At 36.0% G+C, this 26,561-nt stretch overlaps 1 protein-coding gene across 1 annotated transcript in view; it reads right to left on the bottom strand.

Moving 5' to 3' along the window:
* LOC142334525 (uncharacterized) overlaps positions 1-26,561 on the bottom strand; it is a 141,271-nt gene that overhangs the window by 63,773 nt on the left and 50,937 nt on the right. The window contains exons 6-8 of the mRNA XM_075382624.1: positions 24,411-24,606; positions 23,548-23,643; positions 2,321-2,445 (exon numbers count right to left, since the gene is read on the bottom strand). Coding sequence (XP_075238739.1) covers positions 2,321-2,445; positions 23,548-23,643; positions 24,411-24,606 — 417 coding nt within the window. The remainder of the gene's footprint in view (positions 1-2,320; positions 2,446-23,547; positions 23,644-24,410; positions 24,607-26,561) is intronic.

The raw sequence follows: 26,561 nt of genomic DNA, 5'->3' as shown, positions 1-26,561 counted from the left end.
AACCTAAAGTCAAACATTAGAGGAGGTGCGATGGCTCTTGAGGCTGGAATCAAAAATTGCTAAAATTTGTGAAAAATATTGTGTAAAAGTTGAACATTCCATGGCAAATAAAAAATTTCAGTAACTTTTTTTTATCAAACCCTCAAGGAGGTTTTCTGGACCCTGCGTCTGGAAAGACGTGAATAAGGAAAATAATGTCAAAAAAATTTTAAAAATGCAATTTTTAAAAAAATGCTAAAATTCGTGATGTTTAAAAATTGAAAACATTCCGACTACCACTAGAAACTATGCAGTAACCTACTATCAAAACCAAGAGGAGGTTGCCTGACACCTAGGGCTGATGAAACTCAATAAATGACAAAAAGTCAACAGTGGGGGTGTCTTCAACCTGGTGCAGGAAAAAACGGTTAAAAAAATCAAAAAGAATCAAAACAACTTGAAAAAAATGCAAATATGTTTTATTAAAAATAGCTAATATTAAAATCTTGAAAACTTTCCATTACATCTAGAAGCTATACAGTAACCTATAATGAAACCCTAGAGGAGGTTATATGGCTCTTGAGGCTAGAGAAACCTAGAAAATGACAAAAACTCTAAAACTTGAAAAAATTGCACGTTGAATAAAAAAAATGCTAAAATTTGTGATAATGAAAGTTTATAACTAATACAGGGCAGAAAATCACTAAAATTAATAAATGCAAGTTTTCTTTAAAAAAATCTTAAATTCGTGGTGTTGAAATCTTGAAAAACATTTCATTACATTTAGAAACTATACAGTAACCTATTGTCAAACCCTGGAGGAGGTTCCTCGGCTCGTGATGCTGGTGAAATCGAAAAACCGACAAAATTTTTCAGAAGTCAAGTTTCGTGGAAAAAGTTGCTAAAATTTGTCATATTAAAAAATTGAAAGCTATCCCATGGCAAATTAAATTTTGTCAAAAACTTATTATCAAACCCTTAAGGACGTGTTCTGGCCCCTGCGTCTGGAAAGACGCAAATAATGAAAAATATACGTAAAAAGAATTGAAAAAATGTGGACATTCTGTCAAAAATGCTAAAAATCGTGAAGTTAAAATGTTGAAACCATTCCACTAATACTAGAAGCTATGCAGTAACTTATTATAAAACCCTAGAGTAGGTTCGTTGACACATAGGGCTGAAAGACCTCAAAAAATGACAGAAATTTTCAAAAAGCTTGAAAAAGATTGTGAAAATTAGTATAAAATTGTGTGTTTTTAGCGATCGGTGTTTCGTCAGTAGCCAAGGGGGTGGGTGGGTAGGGGAGCTGATGGCGAGGGAGGGGGTGGGCAACAGTGGGGTGGGGCGCAACAGCGCGGTGGGGGCGGTCCACAGTGGGGTGTCTTCAATCTCTAGTAACCGCCCTTCAACCATAAGTTTAAGTCTCCAAAAGAGTTTGAGCTAAGACAGAGCTGAAAGGCTCTAAGGGCACCTAATGCCCGCTGGGCGCTGCCTGTTTATCCCGTTTTTTAGGACGGAAAGTCAAATAGGTCCAACAAAAATTTGGTCAAGCGAAAAATCGCATAAAAAAGACTGACATGACTAATATAATTGCTACAAACTTCGTTTGAGAGCAATTAATAGTAAGGACGCTTTTGGAATAAGGAGTCCCATAAGTTAAATATAAGGTTTAATGCGAAGTGCTACTTTCACACGCGCGTTGTACAGGTTCAGTTCCATGATAAATTAAAATGGATTGGTCGAGTACAATTACGCATTCTGCGAATTGCTAAAATTCGCTACATCGAGAAGTGAAAAATAGGCTACAAAGCAATTAACTTAACTTCCGCAATTTTGGAATGGGCCACTTTCGTGGGAAGTGATTACCAATTTGACTTCAAGATAGACTAGTTTTTGATTGCAACCTAGTTTTGTACAAGTTTGTACAGTGCCATGCATGCAAACAGGAATTTAGTTATTGGTGGTCATGCATTCCTACATTAATATGTACGTACATATGACAAAAAATTTGTCATAAATATCTATCAAATCATTTCACCATTCTGCTGATTTATTTTTTGATAAGGACGTAACGGTGTCCTTCTCTATATCCTTAAGGACAGCGTTACGTTCTTAATCATGTTTGCAAACAAAACCCTACAGAGACTTAATGATTAAAAAAACAACAAAACCTCTGAATCAACTATATGAAACTAGTTAGTTACAAGCGTTCCTTTCAAATGCTAGGCAAAACAAAGATTCATAAATGTTATCACACTTTCTGATAAATTTTCTGGCGAAGACGAGGAAACCATAAAAAATCAGGGAGCAAGAATTGGCCTCAATTGAGACTTTTACTAACTTGTGACAGTCTTGTGTTGAATACATCTCCACATGACCACTGTCAGTGCCTACAATCAGTTTCTGCGAGTTAACAAATCTGACAACTGACACAGGTGCCAAAAACCCGCTAAGCTCTGCCATTGCCTAAAACAATAAACTAGTGAAAGCACGGTTAATTGCCACGACCCTCAATTTTTTTTTTTTTGGGGGGGGGGGGTAGGAACTTTTACACCAACACAACTTCAGCTAACTGTCACCGAACAACTTGTGATTGCCACCTCTCACCGAATTGCAAACTTTTCAAAACATACGCGGCATATTGCTGGAAAACAGCCGCCATTGATTCCTATGAGCCCAATAGGGATCAAAACAAGAAAAAAAATTGATTTAAGAAAAATGTTAAAACACGTGCTATTTTGATTAAAATTTCATAGTTAGATATTTCTATTCCTTAAATGCCAGCTAACAATCGACCTGAACAAACAATCAACAACAAAGAATAAACATAGCCGCCAAATTGACGGAAAAAAGCTGCCTTTAACCCGCTGGACGCACATTGCGATAAAACAGAAAAAGAAATAAAATAAGAAAATGACAGAAATTTTCTAAGAGCCATTTTTCTTTAATTTTGTGTGCAAAATCTGCATATTCAGTCAGATTCTAAAATTACACTTGGTTCAACTTTTAAACTGAACGCCATTAAGCATAATACTAATGCCAGGTAGCAATAGCTTTAATGAACTTTGATAACCTAATGCATTATGACTTAATGACCGGGCTTTCTATACTTGTCCTGTTTTCTTTTGATATTTTGATTTTGCCCTTTCGACATTGACCGTATTCAGTAAATTGCGCAACTCAATGCGTGAAGGAATTTAAAATCCATTCAGTTGAAACAGTGAATGAGGTAAGTCAGAAGTCAAGTGTGAAAATGTAAAACAACTTACGTAAATTGAAAAACGTGATCAAAAAGTAAAGCGAATTAAAAAACATAGCAGTCCTTACGTACAATTCAAAAAACTTTTGGGTCTAATCTGTTTCGGTCCCCCAGTTTTTTTATGACCCCAAGTTAGAAACCATATGTTGTTATATAGCACGTTACTATGTAAGAAAACAGCACATGCGCCTGGGGGTCATAAAAAATTTATGTTCACTGATCTGGGGGAGGGGGAACAGAATAGATCCAAACTTTCATTGACAAAATAAAAACCTAGACCTAAACAGCACAACGAATTGAAGAAAAAAATGAAAAAATGCAATAAAAAAATTGAAAAGAAAACATTAAATATCAAAGTCACATTGCAGCATGTGAAAGAAAATATTAACACAACCGACTAGCGGGCGAACTGCTCTCAAGCGACCCGCGAGAGGTTGGGTTCATCAGTAGCTAGCCACAGTTTAGTGAGGCTAGCTTTAGAATGATTCTACTCAGCAATTTTTAGTTTTCTAGCCTTGCTTGTAAATAAATCAAAAAGCTGATATTCTGAAAATGTTCAAAAATAATTTTTATCTCTGGAGTTATGTCAAGTAACTCATCTGCAAGAATTGAAAATCTTAGTTCACCAGTATTGATCGTTAAACTCGGAAAAGGACAAAAATATACAAAATTTTTGAAAACATTAGCAAATTTGGTTGGTTCGCAATGATGAAAATGGCATTGTGATATAACTGTGACGTAATTGTGATGATATGATTGACATTTCAATCAATTGAATTCTGGACACTTCTACAACGTACAAATAGAGCTTTCCTGTGAAGTTTGGGTTACACGAGAATTTTGTCTCCCACGGAGATGAGATCAAAAGATAATTTCTCAATAAAACCAAAGGAAACCAACACATTCACCTATAAAATATCGAAGGCTTCTCCTGAAAAGAACTTAATTTTTTAAGTGAAAAAAACTAATAGTTCAAAAACGCGCCAACCACCATTAGAGGCCGAAATCTAAGAGCTATGAAAAATTTCATTCCGAAACAAATAAGATTGTAAAGCTTCTCTATACTCAGATTAATTTCGTAAAATCTGAGCAGGTTTCGAGCAATTGAAGAGTTTTTAATAAATACTTTAAATAATTTTGATAACTTGGAAAAAATTAATTCTAACAAATTTTGGGAAAATTGGGTTTGATAACTTAAGGAAAAAGTTTGAAAAAAATCTAACACAACCGACTAACGTCGGACGAATTGCTCTCAAACGACCGGCGAGCGGTTGGCTTCGTCAATAGCTAGCCACGGGTTAGTGAGGAAAAGGTTCCAGATTTCGCAGTGAAATGATCAAAACTAGTTTTTGTCTCTGTCAAGTAATGTCAAGTAACCCATCTGCAAGACTTGAAAAGCTTCTCCTTGGCCAGTAATTATCGTTAAACTCAGAAAAGGACAAAAATATTCAAAAATTTCGAAAACAATCGCAAATTTTAACAAAATCTTGCTAAAATTCAAAATATTAAAATCTTCAAAAGCATTTCATTGTCTTAAGTGATTGTCGAGCATCCCTATTTCAAGTTTTAAATAGTTTCACAGGCTCGTAAAGATCAATAAACTTCAAATATGATAATAATTTCCCAAAAATTCGAAAAAAATTTAAATTTTATGAAAAAATTGCTGAAGGTGGAGTCATTAAAATACAACCATTCCATTAACTCTAGAAACTATGCAACAGCTTATCATAAAATGCAAATATTTTTTAAAAATAGCTGATATTGAAATCTTGAAAAACATTCCATTGCATCTAGCAGCTATGCAGTAACATATAATCAAACCCTGGAGAATGTTATGTGGCTCTTGAGGCTGGAGAAACCTAAAATGACAATTTCATAAAACTTGAAAATGCAGGTTGAATAAAAAACTGCTAAACTTTGTGACAATAAAAGTTGAAAACTCATCCATGGCCGATAATTATTTCCAAAAACTTATTATCAAACCCCAACGGAGATTTTGTGTTAGGCTGAAAAACCTTTGTGTTAGGCTGAAAAAATTGAAGTGTTGAGAAAAAATGCTAAAATTCAGGGTATTGGAATCTTAAAAAACATTCCCTTACATTTAGAAATTATACAGCAGTCTGCTGTCAAACCCTGGAGGAGTTTCCTCTGCTCTTGAGGCTGGTAAAACCTAAAAACCGACAAAAGTTTAATCAAAAAAATTGCTAACATTTGTCATATTACAAAATTGAAGGCTATTCAATGGCAAAAAAAATTTTTAAAAACTTATTATCAAACCCTTAAAGACGTTTTCCGGCCTCTGAGTCTAGAAATACGTGAATAATAAAAATATGTCAAAAAAACTCGAAAAAATGTGCACATTTTGTTAAAAAATGCTAAGATTCGTGATGTTATTAAAACCATTCTACTACCACTAGAGACTATGCAGTAACTTATTATAAAACCCTAGAGGAGGTTCCTTGACACCAGTAGTAAGTAAATACTGTCTCAAGAGAGGGGGGTTATCCTACGATACTTGGGATAATAGGGGGTTATCCTAGACGGAAAGGGATTAAATTTCATTCTTTACCAGATGTGACTATGTAAGACTATTTCCAAGGCGGCAAACTTGTCTTCGTTCAGACTTTGTTCTAAACTCAATTTCGTTCCGATAAGAGCTGCAAATGAACAATTTATTGAAACGTATTTTAGCACTCATAAACACAAAATTTACACGGTTAGGAATTCAAAAGGCGCAGTTTAGGCAGTTAGGTACAAGTTTATTGTCTGCGTGCAACTTTAAATGCTGGTTCTTCTTCATAATCGCTACTACTTTCACGTCACTCATTAGCTTCATAATTAATGAATGGGCTAGGGGAGGAAGAGCTGGAGCTGGTGGTAGCATCAAAATCTACGATATCATCGCTATCAAAATCGTCCTCGTTAATAATACTTGTCATTGCAAATCCCGGGTCAGGTGATTCCCATTCTTCCGGGCTTTCACTCGTATCCGGCACAACAAAACTATTGTTGCGGTCCCAGTTTGGTCTCGAATCTAGAAGGTGAGCACATTTTCGTAGTCCCACTCTACTTCATCGCTATCCCAAGAAAAATCTTCGACTCGGCAGTGATCAATTTTATAGTGGCCAAATGGTAGTGTTTTAATTCCCCCGTTCAAAATGTGGCGTTTATTATCAAAGGCAGAGAGAAATATTTTATTTGTTGAAACCGTTTGTAAAACATGCTTTTCCGAAACAATCCTTGTATTTTCAGCGCGCAGTGTACTACCAGTCACAAGTGTATTATTGTAGTCTGCATGTCGAAGCAAACTTTGGGCTGCACTGGTTATTCCTTTGGCGAAAATTTTTCGGTTACCTATGAAAAGCAAAAAGCAGTCAAATAATGACAAACATACAAGGTTAGTTGTTACTTTGTTAGTTTTTTCTTGAATCATTAAGCGTAAAATACTCACTAGCGGAAGTAATGCTGTACAGCTTTGGCTTCAGGCATATAAACTCTTTTATATAATCCCCAGCAAATTCGTCGTTGAATTTTAAGACGACGCGTTTATTTTCGACGCTGTACAGTTTGTTATCTTCTGGGTAATTTGAGAAGTCAAACTGATCAAGAACATAGCTCTCCTCCAGTTCACGGTAGAGATCTTCACAATTGATCCGGTATAGCAAGCTATCAGTATCACTATAGAGTAATCGACAGTCGAATGAAGATCGCATTGTTCCATAGAGAAACTGATACATGTAGTATTTTGCTAGATCAAGTATTGTGGCCCCTACTATAGTTGGTGTATCCCAATAGATCTTTCTTGGGCGGGAGGAGAGAGCTGCCATGTTCTCGCCAAACACTTTGAATTTATCAAACTCAAACTTGCTTACTATGGTTAGGGTTCGTCTTGCGTCTCTGTTAAGCTCGATTTTCATCCGTCGACGTTTCGATTCGCATTTTTTCCCATAAACGGCGTTGTTCATTAGTTTATAGAAACTCTCCTCAAATTTATTCGAAGCCGCTTGTCTCTTCTCAATAGTTAGGGTTAAATAGGGTGTTAACCAATTGTTTTGAGTAAACTGTAGCACACGATGCATTTTCCTAACCGCTAATACCAAGTTAACATACAGTTTCAACAGCTCGTAATGCAGCAAATAATGTTTTTTGTCGAAAAAAGTCTGCAGCAGTTTTGGAACTTTCGAGGGGGCTAAGTTATGACTCTCTCGCAAATTTACTTGGTAGTCGCTGAGCCAGTCATCCTCAACAATATTTTTTGATGGTGCGAGGGGGAAGTCCTGATGGTAATCGTGTAGACTTGCTGGATAATGCAAGTCGACTTCCACGAAGTAACCGACAGGATTATCATCAGGACAGTTTAGTATCTCAGCCAGTGTAATATCAGAATTTAGCGTAAAATCTGACTGAGCGAGTTTTTCGTTCTGCATGACGCCACCGTATAGGTTATTTGCGTCCACGCAGAAGCCAAATGTCGAGGATTGTGAAGAGTCATAATCTGGTAAATATTTATTACTTGCTGTAAACTTTCTCATATCGTAGACTGAACATACTCCCCCACGTACTGCGCCTTCTATCATATCGAGGTGCTCGCGTTCTGTAAGCATTTCGATTTCTGCCTTGCATATTCTCAAGGATGCTTCCTTAGCCATATTTGGCAGTGTGTAAAAGTGCATGCAATCGAGTTTGTATGTGGAGAAGCTGAGCTCTCTATGGAACTCACAAACGCATGCGAGAAGAGCGCAACCGGTTTTCAGGTATTCGTCGTGGTAGTCTTGTAGAGTTTCACAATTCAGAGTGTTCCACATCGTCTTGGCGTGGTTCAAGTTTTCTTGAGTTATTGTTACTGCGTTTCCTTCTAAAGTTTTACGCCATTCATTAAGTGGCGGTAGGGATTTTTCGCTGAAATTTTCTCGACCGCTAACATATGAATAGAGTAACATCTTTTTTGCTGGAGGAGCTTCAATTCTGTTGAGGATAGGTTAGGAAAGACAGAAGCAAGTACTCCAAAACGATCTCTTGGTAAAATGTCTACCAACTTTTCGAGAGACGAATTCATACAGATTTTCATACTTTTTGATCACTTTTCCATCATCTAGGGTTATGGTCTCCACGAGCACTCCAAAGTTCATGGAAATGTATTTTTCTTCAGTAGATGGAATTAAACTTACAGTGGTCGTTGGCTCAAGATTGCAGGGCTAAACAAATGTGATGAAGATCAAATTTTGTATATTATGTCCCACCACAGGGGTAAAGTTGACGTTCCTTCGTGCTTGGTTGCATTTTTCATGAGCCCCGCCAAAAAATTGTCCGCCGTAGTGGCAGTGATCCAGATCAATTGACGACTGTTTATCATTATCGTCAAAGGCTTCGTTTCATATCCAAAATTCGCTAGCTGCACTTTTTTTGATACTGGCTACGGTCACCTCTGAAGAAAAGAAAAGCTCGTTTGCGCTTGTATATATGCCCTTGGCTAGTGTGTAACATGTTTACAAATTCAGTAATGCAATCTTCAGAGCTGTCCACGTGGAAGAAGATGGGTTTTGTTGAGTTGTGATCAATTACCGCAAGTGAAAACCCACAGGGCTCGTGTTTTTCGATAACTCTGGTGTATGCGTTGTTCCCGTGGGGCGTTCATCCTGCTACTGGACACAAGAAGGATTCGAAGTCAAAGTAAATGACTAATGGAACAAACCAGGTAGCGGCCAAGTTTTTGAATTTATATAATATTTTTCCCGGCACTGGTAATCGAACAACAGCCGGCGCATTTTCACAGCAGGTCTCCATATGTTCGGTAAGCTTTGCAAAGCATTCTTCACACAACCAGAAACAATTCCGGCAAATATGAAACGCAAAGCGGAATTTGGTATTTCGGAGTTGACAGAATACTTTAACCAAGTTGGTAATCAATACAATGGTAACAGTCAGCTTCGTATAAAAGCAATAGATCCATTGTGAAGTCAAATTTTGACAATCTGAGTGGAAATAAGTCTCTACCATCATAACCAAAAACGTTGATTCGAACTTCATTGAGATTTTCGACCTGATTGATGTCTTCTAGCCCCATGGGCATATCGAAGTGTCCAGTTGGTGGATGAAGGTTGGCTTGCTTGTAAGTTTTGGGTGAAGTTTTGTCTGTGTTGTAGTTCCTTCCTGGCCGATCTAAGCTAATATTGTTGTGCATATGATATGCAGCAATATAACAGTAAGGGAGGCAATTTGCGTCCTCATGGTTACGAATATTATGTAAACCGCGGCAATTTTGTAATTTTGAAGGTAATGCAATGAAAGAAGAGCCGTTTATAGGTCGGTACCGGGCAAAGTTCACAGTTACTTTGATAACTTTCTCAAGCACCCAACCACTACCATTAGAGGCAAATGTCGTTAGCACTATCATAATCTTTTCGACCATAGTCCAGAAGGTCTCACTGCTAAGTCCCTGACTGTAAACGGGTGTCATGAGCGAATTGGCATAAATTTCAATAAGCTCATCTTCCTGATCTTCGTTTTGACTTGGTTTTCGGAGTTGAAGATGAGCACTAAATTGAACTTTCTGCGATCCTTGTGAGAGTTTTTGTTCTATAAGCGAATCGATTTGTGGTTTATGCTGGAGCATAAACTGAGCAAGGTCTGTTAGCTTGGGTTGTTGATGGCGGCAGATGGTAGCTCTGAAGGGTACCATTAAAGGCAGTTCCAGCCGGCACTTGAGTTGGTTGAAATTGATCGCCAAAGACAGGTAAAAAATGCAAAGAACTCATATGTAGAACAAATAGTCTGGTGTCGTTAAAACCCATATAACAGGACCGACAGTTTGTAAATTTTTGATGACAGGTCCTCATATGTTGTTCCAGTTCAGAAAGTTTTCTACAAGTGAGTGTACAAATACAACACGTAAAGACTGGTAAACCTACTTCGTCGGGGTGGTAGCGATGCTCATGGCGAGATTGATTTCCCCTGTTAGCAAAAGTTGCCGAACAATATTTGCAATTGAAAACCATAGTTCGAAAACTCAAGATTCAAAAGTTAGCAGAGATAATGAAATTCAACTTCAAATGGCGATTTTCTTTCTATTCCACACGAGTCTCTTATAATAGGCGCGCAATTCAAACTTTCAAAATTTCAGAATTTTATTGGATAATATGAGCGCGCGTTTTGTCCCAGCTTTAGTCAACTGCTATGAACATCAAGTTGCGTTGAAAAAAAAGTAGCGCTTAACGTTTCCCACTGAACTACACTGACATGATAAAAGTTGTTTGGATTTTCGAATATTTAGTGCAACATATAAAAAGACGTCTAAAACCATGGGTAGTTTTTTTAGTTATTAGCTTTATGTGATGCGACAAAATATATCGGATGCAACTTTTTGGTTTGTTAAATTTTAGGTTTAGTTAAAAAAAACTTTTATGGATTGTTAATGACATTTCAATCAAATATTTTAATCTTTTTTCTTCATTTTAATAGCAAATATGCTCTAATGACAAAGGAAGAGGGAACATTTGTGTTTCAACCTTTTATATGTAATATTACACTTCAGTAGCCTACCTAAAAAGAAAATTTCGATTTGATTTCCACAGAATTTTTGAAAAACATTCAAAACATCGCTTTTTTCAACACATTGTTAAATTTTAAGTATATGCTTGAGACGGTTATGATGCACAGTTTTATTACTGTCACGGTGTTTGAACAGCTAATAAGTCCACTAAAAGCAAATGAAATGTTCAATTTTTTTCGCTTAATGTTGCAAAAGCGATTTTTGTAGTTTTTTCACTGTAGATACCGATGGGTGCGTCTGACGATGTTGGGCAACGTAACAAAAAATGCTCCCCGGGACACTAAAACGTAGTACCCGATAAGAAAAAATGCCTCATCTTTATCAGGAAAAAGTTAGGTTTTCTGTCAATCATGAACAATCAATGTCATCATATGACAGCTAATGACACGCCCCCTGTTGCGAGCCTTTTTTGGTGACAGCTGTTATGAGATGATTTTGTTTCCAGCCCCCAAAAAATCGGTTTCTTTAAAAAAAACCTGGTGTATCATTATTATTTCGGGTACTTCAATTGCTAATTAATGCCAGATGTTAATGAGACGTTAGTCCAGATAATTTTAAAATCGGTGAAGGACCCGTTTTGCGGCCCTGACCCTTATGACCAAAAGTGACAAGCATGTATCACTGATTACAAATCCGTAAAAAATGGGAATTTTTTTCCATTAATTACTAATTAGACTAATTAGGTGCTAATTAGCTGTTAATTAATGGTTAATTATCTCATGAAGGATTGAGTTTAAATTGACGAGCGTTATCAGCTTTTTTGTAGTGCAGTGTCTGATAGTATCAACCTAATAGTCAGTTTCATCCCAACTATCTGTTGGAGCCGATTTTTTGGGGTCAAAGGTCACCATGAAAAACAAAAAAATTTTTCGTTTTTTCAACTTTTTTTTAAAAAATGTGGTTATTTTTTTATTCATATCGATAGCGCACAAAAATCGCTTGGTAATGACGTTCAGGCTTTGAGTTTTTTTTCCGTCGAAAAAAATTTATTCAGCAAAAAAAACCGAAAAAATCTCATTTTTTTAAAAAAAATCCTGTCTTTTTCCCTCCTTTTCGCTGAAAAAATGATGTTTTGCTAGTTTAACTAACACCTGAAGATATACCCAACAGGAGCGCTGGTAGCATACCAAGAAGGATTTGCAAAATGAGGTTTTTGTTTGATAAGGACTTTATGCATTTATTTAGAAGCTTTTGTTCAAACCTAATTTTACATTTTAATAGCTTTGTCAACAAATTTTCTCTCAACCAATCAGAAGCTTGGTTGCTTCCTGTTATATATTATCTTCTGTCCATTTGGAAAATTTTCTCACAACTTTGTCTCACTAAACAGTACTGTTTTTGTGAACATGTTTGAACATGCCCATTTTTGTAAAATTCTGATTCTGAAGTCTGCTAGCCATGTAAAAAGATTAAAAGAAGTGTCAATTAGCGAGCTAATCACAAAAGCTAGTAACACAACACACCAAAGTGCAAAGGAAATATAATTCAATATTAAATAAGTTGTTAGAGGTCCAAAAAGTCCATTAGAGAGTCTTCTTGTCTTCGTTTTTTTGGTGCTGCGCATACTACTGGAGTTTCCGAGCAATTGGGTGTCTTGAAATCGGCTGAATTTGTTTGGGGTTGTGGTGTCTGAAAATTTGAACCAGATAAAATATTGACATCAAACTGACTTGTATTTGCAAAATTGTCAGAGATCTTGTTCTTCCTCTGGAATCCTCAAAGAGTGAGGGGCTTGGGTTTGGAGTAAAAGTTGGGCTTGGATCCACAGCAGGAGTTGTTGGAACACTGACTGAAACACTCGGTGGCTGACTGTCCAGTGAAGATGGTGAGTATTTGACACCCCACATATCACCCAAATTTTCGTAGGCTTGATATGTGCCGAGTTGATTCTCGAATAAGGGCACACAATCGCAGTCGTATCTGTACAAGATACGTCTCACTTCTTCCGGCAAAGTTTCTTCAGTCGAAAGCATTTGTGGTATAGTTTTTGGTGGTAAGTGTCCTCCAGAAGTAAAGATACTGCATTCAGCCGGCTCCGTTTTTTCCTGTAGGGCAGCAATAGCGTTAATGAACAGCTTCGGTATCAAACAATGCTGGTAAGTGTACCACAAATCGTTTTTTCTTTTCTGTTGTATCAGAACGACAAAATTTTCAAACACTGTTTGGTAAACAAGAGTTCTCTCAAAGCAGATAGCAGACTCCGAAAAAATTTTCACGGACATTGTTTTGAAGTTCAAGTTCGTTTCAAAAGTTAACTGTTAAGTAAGCGCAAAAGAAAGAAATGAACACAAGTACAAAATTCTTTCCCAACAATTGTTTCGCAAGGTTCACCTTATCTAAGACCAAACAAATGATTGGAGCATAGTCACACCTAGTTGCATAATATATTGTATATAGCATGTGGTCAGCCGCACTGTGGTTCCTTTACAGAGGAATTTGGGGTCACATCTCTTTTGTATTGGTTTTATGTAAATTGTATGTGGTCTCTGCACTATACTATCTAGGGTCACATCTGTTCTAAATCAACTTGTATGTAAAATACATGGCTCCCTACACTATTAAAGTTTAACTCTCTCCCACACAGAAGTGTGGGTTGTGCTGATAAATTTATTGTTTCATATACAAAACACGTGTACTTGTTGTTATATTTGTTCGCAAGTATGTTCTGATGGTTTATAGAAGTATGGTTTTAATTAACTATTATCTAAGGTCACATACGTATAAAAGTCGAAAATGAACAGTCTCAAGTACACCGTGGGGCGTTCTTGAGATTGTATTTACCAATCACTTGGATTTAATTAAAAATATGACGGCACTGGTTTGATCTCAACTTGCCGCGCCTCCTAACTTCGTAGTTATTTACATTATGTTAACTGAAAGTGATCAAACAAGTTGCCCACCATGCCATTTATTTCCTCAAAATACACACAGTTTGGAGATTGCTAGTTCCACATTTCCCAAACTGAAAAGCGTTTGGTCAGGGCAACTTTAAAAACGTACGAGAGAACCGGAACATATGTGTTTTTAAAGTTGTTCAAGAAAGCGGCCGAGGATTACGAGTTTGAACAGAGAATTTCTCTGACTCTAGAAGAGTTTGGAAATTTAGTCAAAGAAGCAGAAAAATAAGTGAATCTGCAACGCAAGATTCCCCATCAAAACCACCCCCAGCAAAGAAGCAGAAATTTGATCAGTGTAGTAAAGATGGTGGAAGCAATGTTTGAGCGCTCTCCCAACTATTTCAAACAATTTCAAAAGCAGTTCAAGTTTTTAATTTCTGACGGAAAGCCAAACTTAACAGCTTCAAATAACTATGATGTGTGTCCTCATTTCGAGTCTGGATTTTGTCAGTTACTCACCCACTAACCATTTTCACGTTCTGATTGAGAGTGCAATCGATGTTGAGACCATGAAGCCAATCAAAACTTTTGCAGTTCCATGTCTCTTCACTACCTTCAGACACTTATTTTCAACTTCAACGAGTCTCGAAATTGAAGGAGATACACTTTCAAAATTACAGTTTGCCGTTGACTTTAATAACAAATCTGGAGAAAATGGATACAGCAAATGAACGCAAGCGACTTCCACCCTTGGCAACAACGGCAACCAAACCACCAAAATCTACAGCGGTCACTAGCGGAATCTCAAAAACATTGGCAAGATCTACAACAATTGTACCACAGAAAACGATTCACAATTTTGTGTGCTCTACAATATCTTTGAAAACTCAAACTGATCAATTTAGTAGTGAAACTTTGAAGAGTGGAATCAATTTTGAGTGGTCCTCATTCCGGTGCTTTTTGTCAGATTATGGATATATTCATGAGTGGTTTTGGAAAACTAAACACAGATTCTGATTTACTATTTGTTCGTCTAGTATATGAAGAAAAAATTCAGTTTTTAAAAAAAATTTATTTCACAATGTTAGTTTTGTTAGAGCATCATCTGAAGAGCAAAGCGAATCAATTGAAAATCACTACAATTTACAATTTGTCTATTATCAAATATTAAATGAGCAATAAAAATACAAAAGAGTCCGCAAAATTCTGAGTTTTGACTTTGAATTGGTTGGTTTTTCAAGTAATTGGTGAAACTGTACATTATTTTTTGCAAGTCGTTGATAAATATTCTTGTATGAAGACAAGGATCGTCCAAGATATCAGCAAAAAGAAGATGGTTGCTTTTTTTTACAAATAAGAAGCCAGTGCGTACCAGGACTTTGAGATTTTGACGCGTTTACTATTAAAAAAAAGTGTCTGATTTCAATTTTGAAGGAAAATTGTCTGCTGCAAATACACCTCGAAATTTGTGCTTTAGTCATCTCTAAAGTCTCTCTTTTGACATGCCAACCAAGTGTTCTTTGCATCTTTGTCATGTGAGAACTCAGTTTCTATAAAACTCTTGTGTGCGTAATTTCCATTTGCGTTAGAGATTTTCAATCCGTTGGCTGACACTGTGCAGTCAGAGAAAAGTGAATGCAACACATTATTGCAAAAGTAAGGAGCATCGGTTCTAGCAGTGTCAGCAGTAGCTGCCCCGTCATATTTGAGATCAGCTCCCGAAGACTGAACAATTTTGCATTTGATTTCCAAAAAATTTTTTTGTAAATCAATAAAATTGTTACGGTCACCAGTTACCTCGAACTCTAACATGGGTCCATCAGGACTATAAACAGGTCCCAATTTTTGACAAAAACTTCCATCGAAAGTCACCAAGAGCGCCGTCTTCTCAAACAGATCCAAAGAGCTATGGGTTGCTTCGTTTGGTAACAGGTTAGCGATCATATTTAACTTGAGAGAGGAAATCAGACCGACTTCTTTTTGGAACTTTTTGTTTTGAAATGACCAACTTTTGTTTGATTGTTTTTTTGGTAATTTTTTTGAGCGACTCCTAATCGTTTTTCTTTGTTGCCGAAGTCTTGATCCCCCTGTTTCTTTTTTAACAGTGTTGCTTATTGTATTTTTGAGTGCTTGTTTGGGTGATTTTTTACTGCTGACAACGTCTAACAACTCTGGAACACTTTGCCTTAAAAGTTCTTTTCCAATACGTTTTCCAGAAGGAAGAATGAAACGTCGAGCTAGGGGTAAAGCGACCCACCCAATTCCCGCAGCTAGTGCACCAAAACCGCTGCATCTTTGACTGTAAAGGCCAGAGAAATGTGGTAAGGATGTTGCTTGGTTAGCGTAATAAGAGTCCATGCGAATTGGAAAATTTTTTGAACTGAAGGGTTAAAATGACTTTATCGGTTCCCGAAAAGGGAACCAATTCTCCCGTTTGTGTGCGAAGCTCAATCGATATTGATTGTATAGTGTTTGATAAGTTTTTTTGTAATCTAAATTGGAAAAAACAATTCGATGAGTTGGTTCAAGCTCGCAGACACTAACGTTTTTCAGACGTTGTTTTGAATCAATGACTCGAAGCAAGGGGGATTTTGTATCACCAACGTACTGGTACTCAATAATATTCGCATATATAAAAATTAGTTGCTTTCCTGAGCAAAGAGCAACGGGAACTTCTCCATATTATGCTGCCGTTTCATCACTCTTCATTAGTCTGTTTGATGTTGCGCTTTTCATTTTGTACCCTATGTGTACTCCACTGCAATCTGGAATGCCCGAAAAACCGATAATGCTCGGAATTTCTTTACTGGGAAAAGTAATTCCTTCATTTTTACCCATCAAAATTTCAAACTTTCCAGTTTTCTTGATCTCTTTGAATGAAAAGTTTGGTAGTCCAACAGTTCGTTTGATAGTAGTTAGTATGTCAACAACTGAATTATATGTTCCCGTCATGATAGACAATTTCTCCCCGTTATAAGGACGAGAAATCACATTGGCTTCAGTAGCCCTTTTCTGGCTGTCTTCGTACCCTTTTAAGCTATATGCTACCATGTCTCCATTTACAATATGCTCAATTTTTGTGGGGGAAAATGATCTCACTTAGAGCTACTCTCCAGTCACCAGCGAGTTGAATTTCATCATTGAAAAAGTTTCGAAATGAACTGAGAGTGTTAGAGTCGAAAATTTCCATTGAAGCAGATGAAATAACATGCACAGTGAATTCAGCAGTGAAACGGTTTTCACTCATTTTCTCTATACGAACAAGCTGTAACTCTGGTTGATAAAATTTGCCTTCAATTTTGTCACCGTTTGCATCAGTAAGTGAATACGTTGGTGGATTGAAGGTTGCTAAGCTTTCTACTTCAAATACTTCGTCGGTGAAAGATTGTTTATACCCTTTCCTGAAGGCTTCGTCCTTTTTGACAATTCTAACAAAATCTCCACCGTAAAATTTGGGTCTCTGAAACTTGATTGTTTGAGCGCTCAAAGAGACAAGTCGTGGAACATCCTTTTTAGTGACTCTATTTGGAGCAAGTTTGGTTACGCGGTTGACCCGTGAGTTAATTGTTTTCACAAATTGATCAAGTTTATCAATGTAGGAGTACGTCCACTTTTCGTCAAGGTACTTGTAGATAATGTTTTTTAGTGATCGAATGTTCTTCTCTGCGAATGCAGACTTTTTTCACTAAAAGTGCTGTATAAATGAATTTTTCGTTTGTTGCATAAACTTTGAAGGCTCCAAGAAACTCTGTACCATCATACAACCACTTTTTTTGGTTGCTTGTGTTTTATCATTTTTTAAAGGCCGAGGCAGTTTCCGTTGCATACTTCGTTTTTAAGGGCTCCACACGAAGGTATCTGGAAAAACAGTCGACCGCAACCAATAAATATTTAACATTTCTGTTGTATTTTGCTTGTTTATCCACATAAACCAAGTCAAAGGACCAAATTTCATTTATGTCTTTTACTATTACTTTAAGTCTAGGAAATCGTAAACGAATTGGGCGATCTTTTGTAAAAGATGGCTTGGTTTCCAAGTATGTCTTAACTTTACCAAACGATAATTTGCGTTAGGTTTTTAATCGCGTTAGGTTTCCAAACGATGCAGGTCCCTTTAAATACAGTTGATCCAACGTTTTTTTTCTCAGAAGAAGTAAGACCATTTCTGCTGTTTGGTCTCGTCTTTTGCCATCTTTTATCTTGTGCCCGTTTTTGTTTGCTTGCTAACTTGATAACTGCTTCCTGATTGTCCTCGTGGGCTTGCAAAAATGTCTTCTTCTCTTTCAGATTCTTCCAAGATTTGTTTGGCATAGGTATTCGACACTAAATGAGGTGAAGTTCGAGAGCTAATAACGCTCTAGAATATTTTTGAATATCAATTTTCTTTGTTGACTGCTGGGTGTTATACAAAAAAGTTGACACTTTTAAGCCAAGTGGTTGCTTATCAATATGAATGATACCACCTGGATCTTCAATGGATACCGTCGGGGATTTTAATATCTTGTTGAGAATGATTTCTGCACTTTCGATTTTGTTTTTCTCCATCACTCCCAAATCTCTCATTATTGACTGAAACGTCGTAGTTATACTGTTTTTGACACTAGGTTCAATGTCACTGTCATCACTCATGGGCTCCTCTTTTTCCCCAGGATCTGTTTCAACATTTATGCTGGTTTCTGTCTGGACTGCTCCATCCTCTTTTTCACTTTTTTCCCGTGTTTAAAACATGTTTCTTTGAATGAGAGACAATTGCGTGGCTTTCTGTTTGTAAACAGGATTATCAAAGATTTCACTTTTTGCCGGTTGTGTTGACATGAACATTCTTTTGGGAATTAAATTAAATTTGTCAGGTAACACGAGAGAGCAATACCTTTCAAAAGAACCGTGTTTTTAGCAAATATCTGCCTTTTATTTTTTAAACTTATTTGTTTTGATAGAAGTTTTTTAAATGTATTTTCCTGGCCTTGTATCAAAGTATTCTTGACGGGAACGTTACCGTTGACAACATTATGATAGAAGTTTATTTTGATAGAAGTTTTTTAAATGTATTTTCCTGGCCTTGTATCAAAGTATTCTTGACGGGAACGTTACCGTTGACAACATTAAGCAAACACTCGCGAAGAAAGTTGATAAAACTATTTGGTACCGACTTGATTAGTTCTTTTGATTTTGTCCGATGCCTCTAACATTCGCCGCAGCATACAAAGCTCTTTCTCTCTCCTTACTCAAATTCGTTATAACAGCTTTAGCTGGGGAAGGTAAAAAACGGATGGTCCTGGTGGAACAATATTGGAGCAGTAACGTAAAACGTCCGATGTTTTTGGTTCCAGATCGATCAGTAAATGACCAAAGAGTTGTTTGGTTGCTAGCGCGTATCTGTCTTTCAAAAATTGCGTGTTATTAAGCTGCCGACCAATTAAACCAATCTGTTGAATGCCTCGGGGTGATTTAAATAAAATGATGTGTGTTGTATTAAGATCAATAGTTCGTGACCATTTACTTTATTGAAATTAATTGTGTTTTACGTAAAATACACTAATGTTTTTGTGCTGTAGCCAATTTCGAAAACTCTTTGTCATTGAAAATTTCTTCGCATGAGTCGTCAAACACCAACAGACAGTTTTCGAGCTCCGATATCAAATCGAAGCTTGAAAATTTGGTAAACTGTATGTTTAATTTTGCCTCTAGTGACTTAAATTTGGGTTGTTCATGTTGGTTGAAAAAAAATCGAGAGGAACTTTGGAGAAAGTGTGTTCGAGTAACATTCTGAAAATAGGCTCTGTTTTTCCACAACATGACGGACCGCAAACGGCCATAAACAACCGGTCAGTTGTTGAAATGATTTTATTCATAATTTTGGGTTGGGAAGAGAGTATCCAACTGTACAAGAAAGAAGAGAAAACCAAAATGTAGACTCTTCACATTCCAGCTGGAAAAACACAAGTTTTACCAGAGAAACTATTATGAGAAAAATTATAATAAAAACTTGTGTAAAATAAACAACTTCTGATCGTGGTATCCTTGAATTACAAAATCTCCATGATCGCCTTTCATGGTGATTATCATCAAACACTAAGTCAGTTATTGTCCCGCGCGTATCTTACTGATCCTCTGCTTTACTCATTTCAAAATAAGTTTTTTTTTAAAAAAAAGAGGTAAAATTGGTATTTCATTATAAATTTCGTAAGTTACAAATTGTGAGTTTTGATTATCATTAATAAAAGTAATGGTGTAGTTCGCATTTACTCTGTCAGTTTTGTCTCTGAAAACAATTGCCTGTACTTATCGTTCAGTGACATCAGAACTGGTACTGCACGCTTGGGCATAGGTAAAGGGGTTTGTTTCAGCTTTCGCATTTTCTCTTCCAAAGACATGGTACAATTGAAAGTACTCCAAAAGCGAAAGGTATTTCCTTAAGGCTTCTAATTCAGCTCCAGTACAGACAATTTGCTGTTTCCTCAGTACAGTTTGACCACGACTGTCAACTTTTTCCTCTTTGACAAATGTAACTGTTAATTGATTTTCATCCGCTATACAACTGTAAACCACTAAATTTGGGGACAAGTTCACTTGAAGTAGAGACGGGGCTGCTTTTTCGGACCGTCGATTCATTCGTTAGCCACAGGTAAAATAGTGTAGCTTTTCTTGCACAGTGTTTATTTCTTTGTCGCTTAGGACAGCTTAAAACATGTAAGGTACAAATTGAAGTCTCGATAAAAAAATTTCAAATTTTCAATTTTTGGACATAATAAAATCTCTAAATTGATAACGTCCTTCTTGAGAAGTTTCTGAACACTTTCTGTTTTTTCTGTTCCCTTTGCATAAAAAGTTGCCTAGGGAAATCGAAGTGCTATGCTATCAAAAATTTGTTGCAAATAACAATATGGATCTCCACTCTCCCAATTCAAACCATGGAGATATTTTGACACCCAACTGTATGATCGTCTCTCACTCAAAGACAGTATGTGGAATGAAGTTGGGGGTAAAAATGACACAGTATCGCAATAATTTTCTGTCGAAACAGCTAGTTCTTTGATAATAAAACCAGACTTTTTAGGTCGAAAGCCTTCAAAATCAAGAACAACTGGTCGTGATTTCAACATTCCAGCAAACTGAATAAATTGCTTTTATAAGTTTTTACATATAGACAGAAGCTAAGTCCTGTCAGGTGACCAAGGTACTCGTTTGTCACTGGACAGGGTAGGACATACGAATAGCCCAGCCCTTTTTCACTATATTCAAAGACAAACCTGAAGCGTCGTGAAGTATAGCATGTAAACTCAAAATTTTGTAACACTTGAAATACTTGTCCAGAGAAGAATTATCAATACCAATCAGTCCACCATAGGGTCTCATTTTCATCGCAAAATTCAAATCAAGGTCAGGATCCAAGTTGCCAAGAAATAAACAAACCTTTCACCGTATTGAGAACAATCCTTTTTCAATTACTTGTAAATTTCGTGAATAGTTTTCAAATCGACCGTCGCTAGGGTTGTCATGACGGAAAAATGAGTTTCAAGGCGGCCTAATCCCCTTAATCCTTTTCCGTCTAGGACAACCCCCTATTATCCCATGTTTAAGTATCGTAGGATAACCCCCCTCTCTTGAGACAGTATTTACTTACTACTGACACCTATGGCAGAAAGAACTAAAAAACGACAGAGTAATAGAGTCGTGTCTTTTTTACTATCTCTGAAGCAGGAAATGAAACGGGTGAAAAAATTTGGAGTGGATTGGGCGCTTAACAAAAATGGAGAGGAGCAAGAAGAGTGGTTTTTTTTTCATACCTCTGTATTCGTAAGAGCGAGAAAATCAGGTAGGAAAAATTTTTCTGTAAGGGAGCAAAATTCGTTTGTGTTTACGTGCGACTTTTTGAAGCAATTTCTTTTCAATTTTTTTCCTGCTAAGAGGTTTTATTACGATACTTTATTAATACTAGGGTTGTTTTGATAGTGTTTTGAAGGTTTGTGGTAATTATTTCGGCTAAATTTTTTTATAAATTTTTTAGAGAACTTTCAAACAGAAAAAAAATGTAAATAAATAGTTTGTAGTTCATGCCGCACTTTTCGTGCCAGCAAGAAATTGAGTTGTGAAACAAATTTCTGAAAGCAAACAAATTTTTTGTTCACGTGCGGCTTTTGAAAATAGTTTCAATTTTTTTTAGTAAATAAATTTTAGGGTTGATTTTATAATGGTGTGGGAGTTTCTGGTAATTAATTTATTCCGCTATTATGGAGGTTTTTCAACTATTTTGCCGATTTATAGGCTAGTTTTTAGCCGTTATTCATTCATTGTGTTGTTTTACTACCTTAAGGATATAAAAAGATGATCAATATATAGGGAGTTTTTAGATACCAAATGAGTAATGTTTGTTGGCATGAATTATTTTCTTGAGAAAAATGACTTAAAATCAAAAAATTTATTTTTCTACTTGTTATTTTTCCTAATTGATTTCATTTTTTTTTTTTCAATTTCTATGAGTGGTTTAAGTAGGTACTAATTATTTTTCAAAGGTTATTTTTTGTCTTTTTCGAGTCCTTTCGGGATTCCTCCTTCTCTGTTTTTTATCATCGATAATTTTTTGGAGTATATTTAAAACAGTATATTGAAAAGACAACGACACACGCAGAAATGGCAAAAAAATAAACATTAGTCGTATGGAGAAAATTTCATTCAACAATGACATCATCGGACCAAGGAACCGTAAATATAATTCTATCGTAATTCAGAAAGCATACAAAATCGCCAGGGCTATAAATTTTGCACAGAAAAAAATTAACAGAAAACTGTAACATCTTGAATCCCCAAATTTTCTACAAGCAATTTTTAATGTTGAAATCCAGACAATCGTTAACGTGAATAAAGCCAGAATCTTAAAGATTATAAGAAACTAATAAGCACAAAAAACTGACATGTCTAATAGCTTTAATCAAACAATTTGGTCTCAACTTTAAACTTCAGAAATCTCTTAAAAAGAAACTTTGCAACTCAAACGACACCATAATAAAGCATAAGACAGATAACATTCTTAAAATTGAGGTCTCAAGAAAACAGAATAATTTTTTGCTGTGGCATCAGAGCTTTTCAAAAAAAATAACAAATACTTCCCTCTTTGAGGTATTTTTCAAAACTTTAATTCAAATTATTGCAAAATTTATATTCATCAAGAGAGAATGTATTTATCCCATTGTCAAAATAACAATTAAATAAATTTTATGATTTTCATAGAATTAGAGCCAAAAAACATTATCAATAAAAAAAACAAAAATCCCTGAAGAAGCACTGAAAGGCTCATTCTAAAATCAAACCAAAATACAGACAAAAAATAGGACAAAAACCACTAAAATCGGATTAGCATTTGAACAAAGTTAAAAATAAAATTTCCTCACGTAAAAAAGAGGCATTCAATGTGAAGGGAAGTTGCCATATACATTGACTACAAATGAAAAAAATTACTGAAAAAATAAAATGTAAAAATGTAAAATATGAGCCATTTTGCACTTGAAACGCATTATTAGGACCGCATAAACACTTGAATATCAATGCCAGATTATAACATATTGATTCAGCGTCGATCAAAACTATTTCTACAAAAAAACAAAGCAAAATGTTTTGAGCAAAATTGACGAAAAAACGGCTAAAAACGGTTATATGCGCTATTTTCTCAAAAACACTTTTCAAAGACAAAGAGTCATTTTACGTCATTTTTACTTACTTTCGCTTTTAGATCAAAACGCCGTCCGAACAAATAGTACTTCGGTTAAAAAAACCTTAAGAAAACCAATATTCCTCTCCGAGTCGTAAAAACCAAGAGCACCGTAATATAGCTTACGCTCACCAAGTAGCTATAAAATTAATGGTAGACTAGGAAATGTGAGGGAAAATTTCTTTCAGTAAAGTAAACGACGACAAGAGTGCTGTACCTTGGAGGTCTCTGTGTTGTATACGACAACTCGGCAGTCTTTAACGCCAACTGCCAGCACATTGGTACCATTGCACACATCCACAGACACAATGGGCTGAAACGGGTGCCTTGGAAAACATACCCGGCAGATTGCCGGAAAATAGCCGCCGTTGCTTCCAATAAGCATGATTGGGATTGAACGAATAGAATATATTGAAAAAAAAAAAGATTTTTGTACAAAAATATTTTTTAAGTCCGATTTATTTTGATGGCATTTCGTAGTTGAACATACTTCTGTTTCTTAGAGAGAGGCTACAGGGGCTACTATCAACACCAATAACCATTAGAGGTGGTATTTAAGACTTATAGGAACGACGTTCAAATAGCGGGCATCTAAAATTGGGCTTTATGGGTTTATCCCGTTTCTATTTCTGACTTCAATTTTTTATACCAACTCTGTTCAATTTGAATTGCTTTGCTTAGCAACTGATGTTCAAAATCACTTTTAGCAGAATGAGAGAAGAGAGAAACTAGCCTAGAGAAGTCAAAAAGATTTCACGCAAAATGTCGAAAAAGCGGCAAAATGAGGTAAAGCGAAACATTTTTTCATTCGACGAAGTAAAAAAAAAAAATACGAGCGCAATAATAGCCGGCTGAGAAGATGAGGGCGGCTATTAATTATAATGAACTCATACTCATCTTGAGATGCAGTACTGAAATAATTAGGCTACGAAATTCATTTGAGAGTAATTAAAAGTATCATACATAAAAATAATCGTTCGAATATTGGCATGGGATTCAGACTTTTCAAATTATGAATTCTTCAAGCAAAATTGATTTGAAAAAAAACGATCTATTAGTTTGCAAATTGTGCAAACTTACAAGAGGTGAATCTTTGACAGTAAAGACTTTGTTGGAGCCAGAGAGTGGCTTATTGATCCACTGGAAGCTATGGAAGTTGCAAATCTCATTACTGTCATCAGTTGAAGCTGAGTAATCGAGTAGGAGGTCATCTACCACTCCACTCTGCTTCAATTCTGCAGAGAAGGATGCCTGTTGGTAGATCAATTGGGGCAGCCTAAAATCAAACATCAAGTCTACCACATAGAACAATGACATAGGAAACGGACGCCCCGTAAAACTGCCATTACTAGTTTTTGGCAATCCCAATTAGTCAATCGGATTAAAAAAACAGCAATCATCGCTTCCAAACAGCGTAATGAGATAAGCGAAAAGCATACAAATTGCGAAGTTCTATTTCACAACATAATAACGATTATTACTACAATTACTATACAATAATTAATCTAACAATTGATTTGAAAATACATGTATCAGTGCAACAGTACTGTTCATAGACGATTAAAAACAAAAAAGTCAGTATAAATATTGAACTAAGGAACTGAACCAAAAATCCGGTTTCTTTACAAATGAAGCGACATTATTTTATTTTTATTCCCTACAGTTTTATCGTTGTGTCGTTTAAAGAAGCTTGATATTTTATTTTTATTCCCTACAGTTTTATCGTGTTGCCGTTTAAAGAAGCTTGAAACTGCTGAATTTTGTTTAGTTTTGACTTCAATAGGGCTCTCAAAGAAAAAAAAACATAGCCGGCAGATTGCCGGAAAATAGCCGCGATAGACGCTTGGGGCCTTCCATGAATTGAAACAACTAAAGATATTAGATAGACAGGTCGACCACCAGTCCTTTAATAGACCCCTAGACTTTTTGGGTTAGCTTTGGACTGTCAATTTTATAAGACAAATAAGCTCTATAAGGAGAAAGCCCTAATAGGGCTTTTCAAAATTAGGATCTTTTCCGTTTGTGCCCCCTCAGCTTAGTGGGCGCATATTATTTGCACCCCTCAGATGCACGTGCAATATTTTTTACATAATGACAATGTAATGGCACGTGCTCTGTAACTGGGGGGCGCATAACGTACTGGGGGCGGCACAAACGGAGAAGATCCGAAAAGTAATATTTGAAATCAAAAACTCAAGACCCTAATAATCAAGAATTAGGGCATATATGTTTGGCACTACTTAGATGCAAACTATTGACCTTTAATAAGTAAATGTTCATAAAATTTAAAGTTCCATAAGTCTGTTCATAAGTCATTTTTTGAGTGAGGCAAGTCATTGAAAAAGTCAATTCCAAGAAGTCAGGGTAAGACGAAACAAAAGTCTGTTAGACGAAGTAAAAAAAAACATAGCAGGACAAGTCCTGATGTACAATTAAGTCCTGATGTCAAAGAATTTTCATTGACTAAACAAAAAAACAGAACTAGAACGGAATATGAATGGATGGGGAAACCATTTACAAAAACTACAATCCAAAAAATCGAAAAAACAGTAAAAATTAAAGTGAAATTGATGCATGTGAATAAAAATTCACTAGCGAGAAATCCAATTTTTGTTCAAACACCGTTTTCTCACTCTACTTTAATATTTGAGCGAAAAAATTTCACGCCGCAAAACCACTCGCTTTTTCGCTCCACTTCCTGTTTCGGCGTGACCAAAACTTGACCTCAAAAATCATGAAAATCTGTGAACAGATCTTAAAAAAACATAGCCGGAAGATTTCTGGAAACGACTCGAAGGCGAAAATTGCCCATACTTATGACTAAACAACTAGGACAACTATTATGAAGCCTAAACCTCCACAAATGCGATAAAAAACTAAAGAAGAATAGAAACGGCATTCAAAAATAAATTGAAAAAAAAAACTGGAAAAATTTAATGAAATTTTTAATAGTACAAGGAAACATGAAGCCAAATAAAGTTCCTTTAAAATTAGAGCAATGAAAAGCTCGCAAAACAATGGTCAAGTCAAGGCTGAGAAACTTGTCTGAAAATAAAAAAAAAGAAAAACTGCAAAAAAAATAAGAAATATGGTTTAAAGTTTCTCAATTTTTCTGTCATTTTTCCTTAGAAAAAATTGTTTTATACCAACAAAACCTTAATCAAATGGTATCTGAAAATCCCTTAAGTAACAAGCTTCTATTCAAATCCCACTTAAAGCAGTAAAAAAACA

Source organism: Convolutriloba macropyga, chromosome 2 (genome assembly GCF_964194025.1).
Source record: "Convolutriloba macropyga chromosome 2, txConMacr16.3, whole genome shotgun sequence".
NCBI classification, from domain to species: Eukaryota; Metazoa; Xenacoelomorpha; order Acoela; family Convolutidae; genus Convolutriloba; species Convolutriloba macropyga.
The sequence above is the reverse complement of the archived record's forward strand: the minus strand, read 5'-3'. Positions and strand labels throughout refer to the sequence as shown.